Here is a 16,484-nt window from a genome sequence, read left to right as displayed (position 1 = left end):
CAATGTTGCAGATTTCGATTTGGGTGTTGAGTGTTTTTCACATGGATAACTATATGTAGCCCTTTCGCGTGTAAATTCTAAGCAAAATCTGTTTGTGCTGTCTAATGGAAGAATAGCTTTAAACATTGTACATAAAGACATTCTGTACATACTGGCAGTATAATCTGATTCAAGATAAAAGTTGATATTTACAGCAAATATAATCTAAAAAAGCTGTGCTAAAAAATGTATGTTTCCAGTAAATTGTTAATACAAAATAAAACACAAACAAAATTATTGATAACGCACTTTTTGGAACTATAAACTGTCAAAGCGCTTAAAATGATGCAACATTAGTGCATTGCACCCGTGCGAAGCCGGGGCGGGTCTAACTAGTGGAGAACTGTGAAAAATCAGGAGATGTTATAATTGTAGAATTTGGGAAGCTAAAATATTTGCCCCAGGATCACATTGCCTTTCAAATGAAGCTTTTGAATGAATATCTTTCAAAAATTTCAACAAAAGAATAACACATCACAAAACTATAGAATTATTAATTAACAAGCTGTCCCCTGCCCTGGCTCAGTCTGTCTGTGCAGATAGAGAAACAATAGCGCATTTTGCTATTATGTCCAACAGATCTGTTTTTAAAAAAGCATGTTTTTACCTGTCACATGTGACATCTATATAATGGTTCCGTGATATTTCATCAAAATGAAAATTCAACACACCTTTAAAAAGTGATATAGTCAAGTGATGAAACAAAAACTAGATTTAATAGTTTTTTTTTTTTTATAGTGAATACCTCACAAGAGTCCCAACTGCTCCCGTCTGGAGCCAGTGAGACTATGGCATCCCCAATTGGGGGATGTTGTGAGGCTGAAGGTAAGTGGGGAAGGGAAAGAGGAAGGTGGGGAAGTACCTGGCTATTCAGATCTAGTCACTAAACACGGCTAAAGCCATTTGGAGCAACGTTTCAATTCTGAATGGTGGTCTTACACCAGGGCGATACTGGTAGTATCTTCCACTCTGGAACGTGCCGCAAATATACTATATATTATTTTAATTAATTAATTGTGAAATAACACAAATCAATCAAATAAAATTTATTTGCGCACGCCGGGTTCGAACCCGCGACCTTCGGAATGGCAGTCCAATGCGTTACCACTGGACTATGCCGGCCGTATATATATGATAATATGTAACCTATTTAACCTAGTTTTTGTTTTATCACTTTTTGCAGGTGTGTTGAATTGTCATTTTGATGAAATACCCGGTCACCCTATATAATATATGTATGTAAAAACACACGCATATTCGAATGCAACGTTGTGTCAAAATTTCAAAGCGAGGGGTGAAGAATTTTTAGAAATTTAAGATTTTGAACAAACAAACATTTACATTTTTATTTATGTCGAAGATAAAGATAGACAAAACAATTTTGGTACCTACTTAATCATTTGTGTGGATCGTTCCTTTTAGGGTTTTTTGGGTGGTTTAAAAAATCACAAAAACATTGGTTTCAATTACAAATATATTTTGTTGTAAAAAAACATTCATTTAGTTTGTATTAGAAGCTGTGATATAGCCCTCCTACGCTCAGGACATGAGGACAGTACACGGGAGAGTTAATGTCATGGATGTACACAATAGGAACAGAGTTGTAGCTTCAGAACTGGTCAAAACCATTCATTCATTATATTTATTATATATATAGACATCATTGATTCATATGCATAGATAACAGGAACAAAGAAGATGGCAAAACCATTACCAGCATGTAACCGTACGTACAAAAGTGTCATATTACTGCAAATTGCATCTACGCACAGTGGCACCTCGCTTTTGTTTCTACCTAAATACCAAATGCACAACTTTCATTGCATAGTCGCATTGATAGTCCATGTAATAAGGTCGCAGCTCGGTGACAGTCGAGACAAGCTTCCATGCCATATCTCACTTTGTTTCTATTATCTATGTTCTCATTACTTAGATTAGCCACTCAGGTCAAAATAAACTAAATTAGTTCACAGCGAGCCCATTTGTAAAGATGGGCTAAAGGCTAAATTGCCAAAAGCAACGCGTCTATATTTTTCTGTATTTTAATATCTGAACCACACGCCGCTAATGGCCAATCAAAGGTTAGTTATTTTATTTTTTACGGTCATTTTATACAACTCTGTCTGAAAGGTAAATTAATGGACGAAGTATTTAAATCATAAATATCTAGGATTATGTAGGCTTTCAAAATTTGATTGTTTTTTTTTTATTAATGTACGTCAACTATTCACGAAATATTCAAAAAATTATATTCAAACTTAGAAATAAATGTTACGAAATTTAACTAGTTAGGAAAATATTTTGTTATTTTACAAAATCAAGATTTTCATCGCCATACAAATTAAGCTCACTTTAATGATTTGCTACCATTGTAATTTTACAATAAGTTGTTTTTAGTTTCAGAGTATTCATGATTATATTATTATTATTTTCATGTGCTATTTATTCCCAATAATTATAATTCAATTATATAATACTTATATAGTGCTCAATATTAAGTACTCTTTACTTTAAATTATCCTATAACTTGCCATTTACGAATGGTGCAAAAAGTTATTTTTACAAGAGCCATTTCCTAGACTACAAAACATTATTTAAATCATTTTTGTATCTAGCTTGAATAATTTAAACATTAATTGCAATATTGTGTTTTATTCAAATAATTAATTTAATATAATATATTCTGTGCATGTTACATATATATATTGATTTAACCTAATAAGTATTTTCATTGCACAACGATATTAGAATTTTCATTATTTTTTTAATTGGTTGAAGAATATTGACATGGAATTGAAAAGAAACCTAGTACTAAGTTCTCTATCATAGATTTAATGGTCATTATAGCTGCTTTGTGTTAACGTATTAATTAATTGCTGCACGAAGTGGTTCACTCCACAAAACATGGAACATTTACTTCTATTTTACCAAAGCTTCTTCTTAGGCAATCAAGATTCTTTCTTTCAAAATTAACGGGACAGTTTGGCTCTCAATTTCTAATAAACCATTCCTTATTTCAAATAACAAAACAGTTTGGCTCTCAATTTCTAATAAACCATTCCTTATTTCAAATAACAAAACAGTTTGGCTCTCAATTTCTAATAAACCATTCCTTATTTCAAATAACAAAACAGTTTGGCTCTCAATTTCAAATAAACTATTCCTTATTTCAAATAATAAAACAGTATTGTTTCCAATTCCAAATAAAAGGTTTATTATTTCAAACGATAAAAGTGTTTGGCTCTCAATTTTAAATAAACCATTCCTTATTCAAATAACAGAGCAGTTTGATTTCCAATTTTAAATAAACTGCCCATTAATTGGAACCATCAAACAGTTTGGATTTGAATTGTATTTGAAAAATTCCACATTTCAAACTGTAGTAGAATATTTTGGTTTTCAAATGCAATCAATTTAAAAGATGGAATCCACATTTCCCCAAGAAATTGGTCAAAATAGTTTCTGTCAAATATTATACAATAAATAATAGATTTCAAACAAATAGTTTACAATTTCAAAAAAACATATTTTGGAAATATGATTTCAAATAATTATTTACAAGTTTTTACCGGCATAGGCACCACCATGGATATGGATATACCAAATCAATGGTTTTCTATTACTACATATTAGAATTGTATTTTCAATACGACCATATTACTAAGAATAATAATGACTTTAACATGGGTCAAGCATATTTCAGAATATGTATACATAAAAATCTTTCTTTTTCGTCAAATAAATAAAGCATACAACTAAAACAAATAAGATTTTATCTAAAACTTTTTAATTACTTTACTATGTACAAGGATGCAATTTACAAAATGTTGAAAAATTAACTAACAACTGCTTCAGCATGGAAAATTTTAATATTAAAATTCCTAATTAATTTAATAATTAGATAATCATAATTTGTTTAGTTTACATGCACCACTAAGCAAATTTTTTTGTAAAAAATCAAAGTTAGATGCTAAATTATAAATGATTCTTTTTAAAAGATTTAATTTCCATGGTTAAAATAATAATAAAAATTCCAAACTAGTACCATAAAAAAATTGTTATTGATTAATTTGTTTTCATTCAATATTTTAAATAAAGCTGCCAATTTAATCTCATTTTTACTTTTCTAGTGAGAGACCTTTTTATTATTATTATTTTCAAATAAAACAATTAATTAATATTATAATTTATTATTCAAGAAAATATATTTTTGAGTCATGCAAAGTATATATTTTCTTTGTTGGTGTCGAAATAATGAAAACATGAATTAATTAGAATTAGAATAGACTAGATTGGCCTTGTAAAGAACTGCTATAGTCCATTATTATGTAAACCACACTAAAGTAGTCAATGTTGAACTAGAGATAGGTTCATCCAATCTATTCCATTCTATGTCGATGATAGCTAAAGATGACAGAATGGTAACTTACACAAAATATTCTTAAGGACATAAATACATATATAATAAAAAATTTCAATAGTCATGAAATTTACCTACTATTTCCAATTTAAATCTAAGTTTTTTTAAATATATATTTAGAGAGAGATGTTAAATTTTATTTAATACATAAATTACCTCGTCATTGGTAAATATTATTAGAGAAAATATATTAAAAATTACTCAGGTAAAGATAAAATCAATGTCAAGTAGTTTCAATAAATACAAATATATTTCCTTAGGTTAAATCAGTGAGGTGTTAAAAACGAAAATATAACAATTTTTAGTCACTTTGCAATGTGCTTATGTGGCACGGAAACCAATTTCTGACAATTCTCACTGTTTGCTGCCAAAAGGTACAAAACTTCCCAAATGATTGTAGCCCCGAAAGAAAGCTTTGACAACATAAAAAAATTTCATTCCATGGCTTTTACAAAAATACTTTCTTTCAATGCTTGAAAAACAGCGTATTCTCAAAACAGACATTATTAATTCCAATTATCACATATTATGTACCTACATCGAGTTTAGCGATATTTTAAGGTTATGTATTTAGTGTTTTGTTCAGTTAAAAAATAAGGCAACTTTGTAATGTAAATTAATTTAATTTAGTGATTCAACGTTGCGGCGGCCATCTTTCAGGGCCATTCTGATTCCACGGCAATGTTATTCAAATACAATATCGTATACCTAAGTTCAATGTATGAGCTAATAATTTCACAATACATTTTTTGACGCTTTCAGTTGAAATACTGAGAATGAACCATCCCCAAAGTAAGCTAGCAAGAGCGTGCATACCCCTAGATAGTTTTTTGTCCCTCCTGAACATTTTTACAAATGGTTCTTTTGATAATTGATCTGAATAAACATAGCTTTGTCAGCATGCTGACAGGTTGTATGCATGTTGACAGTTGGTACCCCTGTTCCCCAGTAGTCTGCGTTGTGAAATTTCTGCGTTGCCTCCTCCAGGCTATCAAACACCAAACAGACGCCACGTAATGCAGCTTCATGTACGCTGACAGGTGGTATGCATGTTGACAGTTTCTCAGTAATCTCCGTTGCGTAACTTCTGCACTACGCACTGCGTCGCCTCCTCCAGGCTGTCAAACACGGGAACATTCTCTCTCTTGGCCAGGTCGATGAGGTAAAGGCGCCCCCTGTTGTAATCTTTCACCGCACGTTCGGACAACTGGAATAAACAATGGATAAGTTATAAGAACATACTTTGTACTAATACATAAGTCCTTTTCGAAGCATTCGCACAAATGGCAGTAATGTAACACCTTGCCATTCAGGTGATCAGTAGGTGATTTTTAATTATTTATTTCGAAAATCCCGCAATCATCTAATATTTTTAGTCACTAGATTTATTAAGCCTCTATCGAATGCCAAAAGATGTCACTAATGTCCCTGACTTGGAATTTCTACATAATGCTTTGTATTGCTTTGACTGTCTATGATCATTTGAAAATTGAATAACTACTGTGACTATAGACATTTGCAGTAGACCATAGACAACATACAGAAATAATAATATTCAATATTGCCTCCAATAAGTACAAGTCAGGGCAATTTCTGTAAATAACATACAGAATTCAAGCATTTATAAATACAACGATAATTTTTTTTATTTTTATAAAACCTAAAAATGGAATGAACAATGAAATATAGGTGGACTCACTGGCTTTAAACCGCAGAAGCAGTTTATACGTTTCCGTATTAATATTTGGAGGTATGTTTTTGGTAAACATGGCATTGACATCTTGGGAATGTTTGCATATAAGAATATGTTTACTGACCCTTTGGGGATATAAATATAAGTTACGTATAATATATCGTATTATAACATTTGCAACAGTGCCAAAGAACATCTCTCTCTCTCTTACTGTGTCAGCTGTGGGTAGAGATGCATTAACCTTTTCAACGCAATCTATCTCTCCACGCAGAATGCTTTGACACAATGAATGTGTTTTATGGATCACATATAATGAGACATCCGCGTACGGGATAGCCTCCGATAATAAGATGTCTGTATAAGTGTGAGTACTAACCCCCTCAGGATGGTCCAGCAGCTGTACGCAGAGCACCACGGCCTTGGGCCTCAGCCCGATGCAGTGTGCGGCCAGCACCATGGGGGCCAGGCACCGCGTGTCTCGTGTCACCCCGAAGAACAGCACCCGGCTGCCCCAAATCTGCCGATCATCGTACATTCCTGGGGAAAGAGATAGTATTGATTATTCCTTCCAAACATATTTAATCTTTATCTACGCGGCTGTCACATTTGTGATCCATAGACGGATGTTGCATATGTGTTTAATAAAACTTTATTGCTTTGAGGGAGGGAAGATGAATTTATTGGCAAATTACATAATTACATAGAAGATTGGAGTCGAGTTCAGGCTTAGAAGAGATGACTTGTTGAACAATTGGGAATAGTTGGGAGGCAATTTTAGATAAGGCTTGATAGAAGAGAGGATAGTTGTTTGGAGAGGAACAACCGAAAACATGTGATCTAAAGTTCCCACTTCTAGTCCACAGAGAGTACAATCTGAGGAGTTAAGCACATGAATTTTAAAAAGGTGAGAAGAAACTGAACAATGTCCGATTCTCATTTTAATAAGTGAAGAAATTTCTTTTTTGGAAAAATGGAGAAATTGTTGAAACCACTGTTTTGATGGGATAGTCGTTTATATTCAGGAATATGTGCCAATACTCTGCCCATTGTGAGATTTATCTATAAAACCAAAATAATAAAATAACGAACCTCGGAAAGGTGCCGGGGATGCATTTTCTGGTATTCTATAGAAGTCAGATGCGCTTAATCTGTTGTCTGCTCCGCTGTGCAGAGGGTACGGCCCCTCTATCCCCTTTCTTCTAATCTCCACCTCCTCTTCTTCACCCAGCTTCTTGGAAGCCGGCGAGCCTTCGCGGGAATACTTGGGCTTCTTCTCCGGCTGATCCCCTTCCAGAGTCGGGGATCGTTCATGCTTATACGTCCCCCTCGCTTCGTAAGGGAACTCTCCGTCGTTAGAGTTCGAAGCGTCCGGACTTAATAAGCTATTACTTATTTTGATAATCGCCATGTTTGGTTTTAAGTCTGCTTTTGTGGTGGAGTTGCTTCTTGAAATTGTCGTATCAGTGTCAATTCTGACTGTAGAACTGCTTCTCGAAATGTCAGTTTCAAGTCTGACGGAGGAGTTGCTTCTTGAGATGTCAGTGTCTATTCGGACGGATGAGTTGCTTCTCGAGATGTCAGTTTCAAGTCTGACGGACGAATTGCTTCTTGAAATGTCAGTTTTGATGTTTGGGCTGTTTCTCGAGCTGCTGGTGAACTGTGAGTGGAATCGGTTGTGCGTGATGACTCCGTCGAAGGTGAATTTGCCACCATTGGCCGGGGTGTAGGGGGGAGCGGAGAACATGCGGCTGTAGTCGTTCAGGGCTGGCACGTAATATGTGAGGTTGCTTCTCTCCAGGATGGGAATTACTTTTTCTCCTCTCCATGTGGTCCTTACCTGAAAAAAATGTAAAAGAGATTGAGAATTTATTTTTTGACAAAAGTTATAGTATTAAATATTTATGTATTATTGTTTACAGCTAATGGTTTTAGTATGTTTGTCAATACTCCTCCTTATTTCAATACTCTTTATTTGAAAAATTAGTTTACAAGGAACAAAATTTTCGACCAGATAAGAGATGTCCAGATAAAAGAACCATTTGAATGAAAACTTTGCTTGCAAAGAATTTCTGTAGCCTCACAACATTTCCCAAATTAAGGTTGTCATAATCACACCAGCTCTGGGTAGCTAAGACTCTTGTGCGGTTGTATAAAAATTTGAATAGGGGTGCTACAGAACCACTGGCTCCGGCAGTTGGAACTCTTGTGCAGTAATAAGAAGAGTACTCACAATGCAGGAGCCCCCGAGGTAGACGTCCCGCATGGCCACGAACTCGTCCCTCACGCTTTCGGCCAAGCCCTCCAGACGGCGGGAAGACTGCGGAGTCAGAGCCGAGTCGCAATCGACCCCAGACCCTACCATAACCTGCAAAACAACAATATTATATTCATTATTAAAATTGGAAGAAAGTACTAAAGTTACTTTGTTCACCCATACTAGCCTTTGTTTCTACCTACACATTTTCATAGCTTAGCCACTTTGACAGTTTTTCTATTACCTATGTGTGAAATGTGGAAAAAACTTATATACATGTTTCTAAAAACTCGTAATAAAACCAGGAAACTGGTGAATCTTCACCACATAGGGTACCCAAAAAAAAATTCTATCTAGCATTTCGATTTTTTTTCTAATTTTTTCCAGTTACACTGAAGTTAAAAAAACTTTTCTAGCCAGGTGTATACTTCGTCGCATTTTACAGTTGATATTAAACTCCCAGTGACCATTTTTTTTCAAATTAGACCTAAAAAAATTCAACTTCTGACAAATGAAGGAAAACAAAAGCTCAAATAAAAGTTACACAACAAAATTGACTCTGAATATGATGCAGATTCACCAGTTTCCCACTTATACTATGAGTTTCCAGACACCGTGGATACATATTGTATGTAATATTGTTAACCCTTTTTTAAAATTTCTTCATCGGCAAATAGAAAACATCATTCATTTAGGATCAAAATGGCAGACTTTTTTTACCTTGAAAATAATGAACAAGTTGAGTGGTCACAAATTATTAACACTCTCATTACAAATAAAGGAACATGAATAATATTGACACTAGTGCAGGTGTTAATGTATAATGATCATCACGATATATCGAAAATAATGTATGGCTGACAATTTACACTCAAACATTTGGAATAAATAGATACATAGTTACAAATCAAAAAGATTCAGGCTTCGTGTCTGGTAATGTGATACAAAAAAATCCAGGCTTCGGGTCTAGTAATGTGATATAAAAAGATCAAGGCTTTGGGTCTGGTAATGTGATACAAAAAGATCCAGGCTTCGTGTCTGGTAATGTGATACAAAAAGATCAAGGCTTTGGGTCTGGTAATGTGATACAAAAAGATCAAGGCTTTGGGTCTGGTAATGTGATACAAAAAGATCCAGGCTTCGTGTCTGGTAATGTGATACAAAAAGATCAAGGCTTTGGGTCTGGTAATGTGATACAAAAAGATCCAGGCTTCGTGTCTGGTAATGTGATACAAAAAGATCCAGGCTTCGTGTCTGGTAATGTGATACAAAATTTCGTTTTAACCCTTCAGGTTTTAAATTATTTTTACCTACTAGTCCCAACGAAACAATGAAATTTGATAGAATTTCAGAATACTCCCGAGGTATCTAAAATGTGCTAGATATTTCTCATTTTTGATTTTAGAAACTAGATAAAATTCTATTTGAAGTGTTTGTATTTGAAATAAACGTTGATATTTTTTATAAAATAAATTTTGACATCAAATATGAAAATGACAACAAAAAAATTACCAGGACATTTTGACTCGAAACATCCATCATTTTGAAAGAATTCGATATTTAGAAAACCCGCCAATTTGTTACATACATTTTGAAATTTTTTAGGAATTTATTTGTGTATAAATATTTGAGAAAACCAAGAAGAATAATTAATTAACCGCCACAGCCATCAGCCGGCACGTTACAACACAATGTATGTGTTGTTGTGTGGATGTTGATTATGGATCACCTATGCAACATCTGAAAAGATCACGTTAAGTATCACACACAATATGAGTGGATAATATTCTCACCTTGGGTATATAAACACTCAATTTCCGTGCCGGTTTTCCGTTGGTTCCCGCCGTGGCGTTGGTTCCCGCCGTGGCGTTAGTTCCCGTCGTGATTTCCTTGGAGCTCTGACTGTCGTCACTGATTTCCGTCCGGTTCTTCAGCCGGATGCCGCCGTCCTGCTGTTCCCGTCGCCGGGAATAAGTGGTGGAGCTTTTGGTGTTCGTCACGATACTGGAATTTGCCGTGCTGGTACCGTTTGTCAAACTCAGGCGGCCATTCAATAGGTTTGGGACGGAATCGGTTGACCTACTTGAGTTTTCTGGAAAAGAAAAGATTATAAGACGTTGAAAGTTGGGTTATTATAATTTATTAAATAATTTCCTTTCATTAGTGAAAAGTATCGCTTGAGTTCTGATTATAAGCTTGGCATTGATATTAAAAGTGATGTACAACATTTAAGTAAGTGGTAAAAAAATTAAGTAAAAATTATATAAAATTAAAGTAATGGTTATTATGTATTATTTACATTAATGAAAATGAGACGTAAAATTGAAATCTTTTTAATTAAAAACGAGAATTCTTAAGAAATAATTGATACAGCAATTTTGTCATCATCTACGCGTAAAATAATAAGTGCAAATAAAACAACTCCACTTTGCCAACTTTACATAAAAAGGGATAAATTTATCTCAGATTTATCAATGTACAAATTCGTCCATTAGATTTCACAACTTTATAGACATTTCTTCAAATATATAAGTTTGTGTTATGATAATTTAAAAAAATCATTCATATTAATAATAATAAACCGTTAGTTTTGACTGATTGACAGGTAAAAGGCTGCCATTAGCTCTATTTATGGCTTTAACCTTAGAATTGACAAGGCGATGCCTACAGACTAAACTTACACCTGGTAAAGGAAATACTAAATCTGCTATAAGGAAACATACATTCGTGGTTTAGAATGTCAGTTTAAAGAAATCAGAAATTACTGTCTTGTGTAAATATTTACTTGACTGCATATTATGGTTAATTTAATGTGTAATTAATTATCAGTTATTTATAATCAATTGAAGTCAAGTTCAGTATGCTAAAATAAGCAATGAGGTATTTTAAACAACTTTTGATTCATGTGTTTTTATACCAATAATGCGGTCTATTTGTAGCAGGTTTCCATACAAAAATAATTATTATTGTAACCTCAGAATAACTAACCATTAAGCAGAAAATCTGGTTGGATGTCTGACTAAAAGAATAGTGAATTCTGGCACAATATGATCAAACGTCATTTCCATCATGAGCTCTGATGTTTTGAAAAATCTATTTAAAAAAAGTGTACGTCACCATTTGGGTATGTTTTTCTTAAGGTTACGTTTATAAAATCGTATCTCAAAATATAACTAACTATTCTAAGGAAACTAAATATGGTAGAGTATTTACTATTTTTATAAATATTATACACGGTGTCCGGAAACTCGTAGTACAAGCGGGAAACTGGAGAATCTACACCACATGGGGAACCCAAAAAAACATAAAATTTTTTGATTTGAGCATTTTCAAAAAAAAAAAAAAAACCAAAAAAAAATATTTTTCGGCTATTTTAGGGTTAAAATTTTTTCTGGTGTTTAGGGTTGAATAACAGATGTTTTAACCCTGCAGAGCAGAAATATTTTATGATTACACCGGGTTAAATGAAGGGTGATTTCAAAATAATGCTTCAAATCCGAGTTTCTTCATTTGTTTTACTTTCAAATAGTTTTAATTAGTTGGGTACTTTGATCTTCAGTAATAATTTATAAGAATTTGATTAAAAAAAAAAAAAAAAAAAAAAAAAAAAATCAACTTCAAACTCGATTTACTCGATAACGAAAGCTCAAATAAAAAAAAAATATACTACAAAATCGACTCCAAATGTGATGTAGATTCACCAGTTTCCCGCTTGTACTACGAGTTTCCGGACACCCTGTATTTATATGATCTGGTAATTAAAAAAACAGTATTATAAGTTATGACAAAAATAGAATCAGATAGCGCGCGGCTAAAATTTTGCATCGGCACAATTAAAGTTAAGAAAAAATAATGTCGAAACTCGGGCGAAATTTAGAATGTAGTGTGTAACTACTAATTCTTCCACAATATTTATAAAGTATAGTTTTGTGTAGACAAATTGCTTTGGTATTATAAAAGATTAGCAATTTCCATGTTTTGAGGGTGATTGCAAATACAGTATATTTGATATACAAGCCAATAATTCATATTAAAAAGCATTAAAACAACAAATATTAAGTGGATAAAGGTGCCAGCAGCACCTCATATTTGGTATTTAATGTTGTCATAATAGAAAATTACATATTTTCTAATTAAATGACAATTAACACAAAAATCAAAACAAACAAAAAAAACAATGAGTGTAACAAAGCTGATGTCACAAATGCGGTGATGGGTGCTCAGGCAAAATCACTACATCAAAAATAGACCAGGCTTTCTGTACCTATCTTAGAGACAATATTGGAAATGGCCGTTTGGACGCTTTGCAAAAACTGCCGCCACTTTGTTGTCCTGGGACGTCCGGCATTAGTATCGTCGCCACTAACTTGTGGGGAATCGGGTTCTTGGCTAATCGTTTGTTCACTGGGAATGCCTTTGAGGGGAAAACTAAAAGATTGGTCTTTCGTTGGCTCTGCCGGAGTGAGGGAATCTAGGAGGACCTTAGCTTCCCATCTCATTAGCATTCTGATTCTCTGTTCTACATCGTCCAGATCAGGTGATTCTTTATTCGGTATCATTACTGCAAAATGAGTAACACAACATTCAAATTTCTATTAATTTAGTGTAAAGACCAGATGTACGAACTATATTTGATGTCATCACAAATTGGTAGTCAGCGCCACTGTGATTTTTTTGACTTTGCCACTTCAAATAACGCACCCAATTGACCACTGATTCTCGGTCCGTGCTAGCCTGTGAAATTTTGATGAACGTTGTACTTGACAGCTGATTAAACGCTGTCTCAGGCCATCAGTAGTTAACGGGGCCATTTTTTGATGTGTCAAAAAAATGAAAATGCTGCTGTTTGCCGATTTGTGATGATTTCTAAAACTGCATACTCAATTGCAAGCTGTTACCATAACAGCGAGCCGGTAGAGCATCCTTTGATTCACGGCAGGCTCGCGAGCCACATAAACACTGTGAAATGATTTTTGGCAATAGTATTGGTTACAGTTACAGTTCACAATGAGTAAGCTGCTTTATGTCTAACTTTAAGGAAGTTCATACAACCACGCCTAAATGATTGAATGGGACAAGGACAAAGTATTGAAGACCAATGGAATAGACAGATATTATATTATTTTGTCTCATGAATTTCATGTTAAAAATACCAATGATTGTCTAGAATTTCCTCCCCTGTGTATTATTTTGCCATAACCTTGGGTCAAGTTGTCAGTCAAAATGTTGGATTAGTCATTAGGAGCAGTTGGCTATTTAATACTATAATTAAATATAGAACAGAACTGTTCAAACAACATTGTTTGTGATTAAAAAAAAAAAAATACCACGGGAATATGCAAAAAAAGCTTGAATTCATCGCTAGCATACAGTACAACTACTCAATAGCATAGTGACATTGAAGCACCGATCTAGTACAAGGTAAAACATTGCACTTGCTTTAGTATGGAATCTGACAGCATTGTTTACACCGAGAGTTGCTGAACACATCGTCAAAGTTAGTTACATGCCGAGTACGCTACTAACTTTAGCTTCAACCATTGTGATTACACTATTTATATTTTATCAATATTCAACAGTTAATAATTTAATTCTGAATTACTTTCAAACATGGATTTTGAGATTGGAATTTCTAAAACTCTCATTTACTAGAAAGAAAAAATTTCTGTTTACCAATTACATACAAAATACAGAGATGTTGTAGATATCTCAAAAGTGGCAAGCGAAAGATACGGCAATTGCTGTACTTTCAATATAGTATTAAACTGTCATGCTTCATGTGAGGTTGTGTGTTATCTTAAATAAATCGCACAGAAAAGTGCCAAAATGCCCGAGTAAAAGCCGAGGAAAATAACATTTCATTCTTAAATACACGCAAATTTCTATTATAATTAATACAATTATTTTGATTGTTCACCGAAGATCAGAGAAAGTGAGAGCGCAAAGTTAACAACGTACACGTATAATAAGGACAACGGCAGTAGGTCATCTTATATAGCGTTCCGTATTCGTTTTAGTGCAAGCGAGTTAGCGTAATGTTATCTCAATCACACCGGTGCTGTAGAATGTAACATCCAATGCAACTTTTTAAGCATGTAAATGATGCCCGTTCCCATATCTATTTCGTTCGTACAAATATATTCTTTGCATATCTATCTTTGTCATACATGGCCAACATTTATGTACTTGCCACATTTTGTGAGACAATAACGTGTCTATAAGTTTGTAATATCATTGGTGTGTGTACTGCAAATGTTAAACTCATAAATGACAGCTCAATATACCTATCAAGAAGCTAGAAGCACCGAGTGGAGTTAATAGCCGGATAAATGGGATCTTTCCACACCCAATGTGAACAGCGCTTGAACACAGAACATAGCTGAAGATAATGTTATAGCCGAGTCCAAAGTCACTATAGCCGTGTTGTACGATACAACTGTTGAAGTAGCAAAATGAAACTCACTAGTATTATCGGTGTACTCGGAATCCTCCATGATTTCCGCAAGAACTGAGCAGAACAGTTCAAAATCCACGGCATTTACTCTATTTTCTCCGTTGGTCATTTTGGAATGGCACAGATTGAGGTTGGAACTGTTTCTCTTGTCTCCGGTGTTCTCATGGTCTCCCTTGGTGGTGGCCAGTGACTTGACCAAGGTTTCCACGTGATGAAGGGACAGGTTCATGCCAGTGAATGCCTTGAGAGCGACAAGGGTCTGGTTCGAAGACAGACTTCCAACTTTACTCTCGTCAGCCGCGTCGAAGGCCTTCTTCAGCTTCCTGAGATTGAAAACAAATACAAAATAAGTAAGATCGAAAAACATCACTAGATAGTATCAATTACATGGCAAGAGTCCCAACTGCTCCCGACTGTCCGGAGCTATTGGAACTATGGCACCCCTAATTGGAATATGTTGTAAGGTTGAAGGTAGTGCGGAGAGGAAGGAAATAAAGAAGAGGACGGTGGGGAAGTATCTGGCTATTCAGATCTGCTCACTAAACATGGATATTGCCATTTCAGGCAATGTTTTGATTCTGAATGTTCATCTTTCACCAGGACGATACTGGGAGTATCTTACCTTGCTAGACTCCAACTAAGATCAACATAGATGTTGATGGATTGAGGATCGATAGATTGATGGTTTAATAGATTGATGGAAGGGTGGATTAATAAATTGAGGGATTGCTGAATAGATGATTGATGGATTAAAGGATCGATGAAATAATGGATTGATAACTTACATGAGATGGTTGGCGATGGTAGGTGCCGAGGGGATGGGTCGCAGGGGCCCGCCCCCCCGGAGCAGCAGCTGGGTGCAGCGCAGGGCTGCCCCCAGCTCCGTGAAAACGGGCAGCGCCCTCCGCTCCGCCACCTCCTGCAGGATGGCCTGCCCACGGGACAGGTCCAGGTATTCCCTGGGGAAACAAAAACACATTAAACATACGGAACATCATCAGGGCGCTACATCTACACAGGATTTGGTCTCTTCCACAAATGTTCTCCACTTATTATTAATTCCCTAAACTAAAAACAACAGGAACGCTGTTCAGGAGATGCAGTAGGTTACAAGGTATCTGAGTGTGTTACAATGATCATCTGTCAATAAATGACCTTTTGATAAATTGATGCTATAATGATGTTGCTTTCACTTTCATAAAGTTGATATTGGCAGTTGTGAGATTTAACGATGAATGATAGGGTAATCTCCTTTGAATCAACTCACTGGTTGGACACCACTTCGCCTCCAATCCTCTGCCCCCTTCGGTAGGGCTGCAGTACCAGCACGAGGGGTCTAGGAGCCGCGGCGAGATGCGCGGCTTCCACGGCAGCCGCGGCCGCGCGCGTGTCTGCGTCCAATACGAAGAACAGCACGCGCGCAGACTGCTTGGCGCGGTGCTCGATCTCGATCAGCTCCAGGGACCAGTCGGCCACTTGCTGCAAGGGAAACATATTTATTATAAATTTTCATCTGACCTCTCATAAGAAGTGTAAAACTAAGTGGGACCTAGATGTGAACCCTGTGGTACACCAGTATGGAGAGCCAAAGACTCCGACGTTCTAGATCTTTTGATCATTTGAT

General features: G+C 35.2%; 1 protein-coding gene across 6 annotated transcripts in view; it reads right to left on the bottom strand.

Annotated features, from left to right (window-relative positions):
• Positions 1-3,205: 3,205 nt before the first annotated feature.
• Positions 3,206-16,484, bottom strand: part of raw (NDT-like domain-containing protein raw) — a 224,183-nt gene continuing 210,904 nt past the window's right edge. For all 6 annotated transcript variants that reach the window (XM_089643337.1, XM_089643333.1, XM_089643332.1 and 3 more), the window contains 8 exons: positions 16,128-16,339; positions 15,646-15,819; positions 14,870-15,183; positions 10,200-10,498; positions 8,383-8,517; positions 7,242-7,989; positions 6,529-6,689; positions 3,206-5,666 (listed from right to left, as the gene is read on the bottom strand). In XM_089643337.1, the coding sequence (XP_089499463.1) occupies positions 5,523-5,666; positions 6,529-6,689; positions 7,242-7,989; positions 8,383-8,517; positions 10,200-10,498; positions 14,870-15,183; positions 15,646-15,819; positions 16,128-16,339 (2,187 nt within the window). In that variant the 3' untranslated portion in view covers positions 3,206-5,522. The remainder of the gene's footprint in view (positions 5,667-6,528; positions 6,690-7,241; positions 7,990-8,382; positions 8,518-10,199; positions 10,499-14,869; positions 15,184-15,645; positions 15,820-16,127; positions 16,340-16,484) is intronic.

Source organism: Hesperophylax consimilis, chromosome 19 (assembly GCF_061612785.1).
Source record: "Hesperophylax consimilis isolate HC1 chromosome 19, BYU_Hcon_1.0, whole genome shotgun sequence".
Classification (NCBI taxonomy): Eukaryota; Metazoa; Arthropoda; class Insecta; order Trichoptera; family Limnephilidae; genus Hesperophylax; species Hesperophylax consimilis.
The sequence above is the reverse complement of the archived record's forward strand: the minus strand, read 5'-3'. Positions and strand labels throughout refer to the sequence as shown.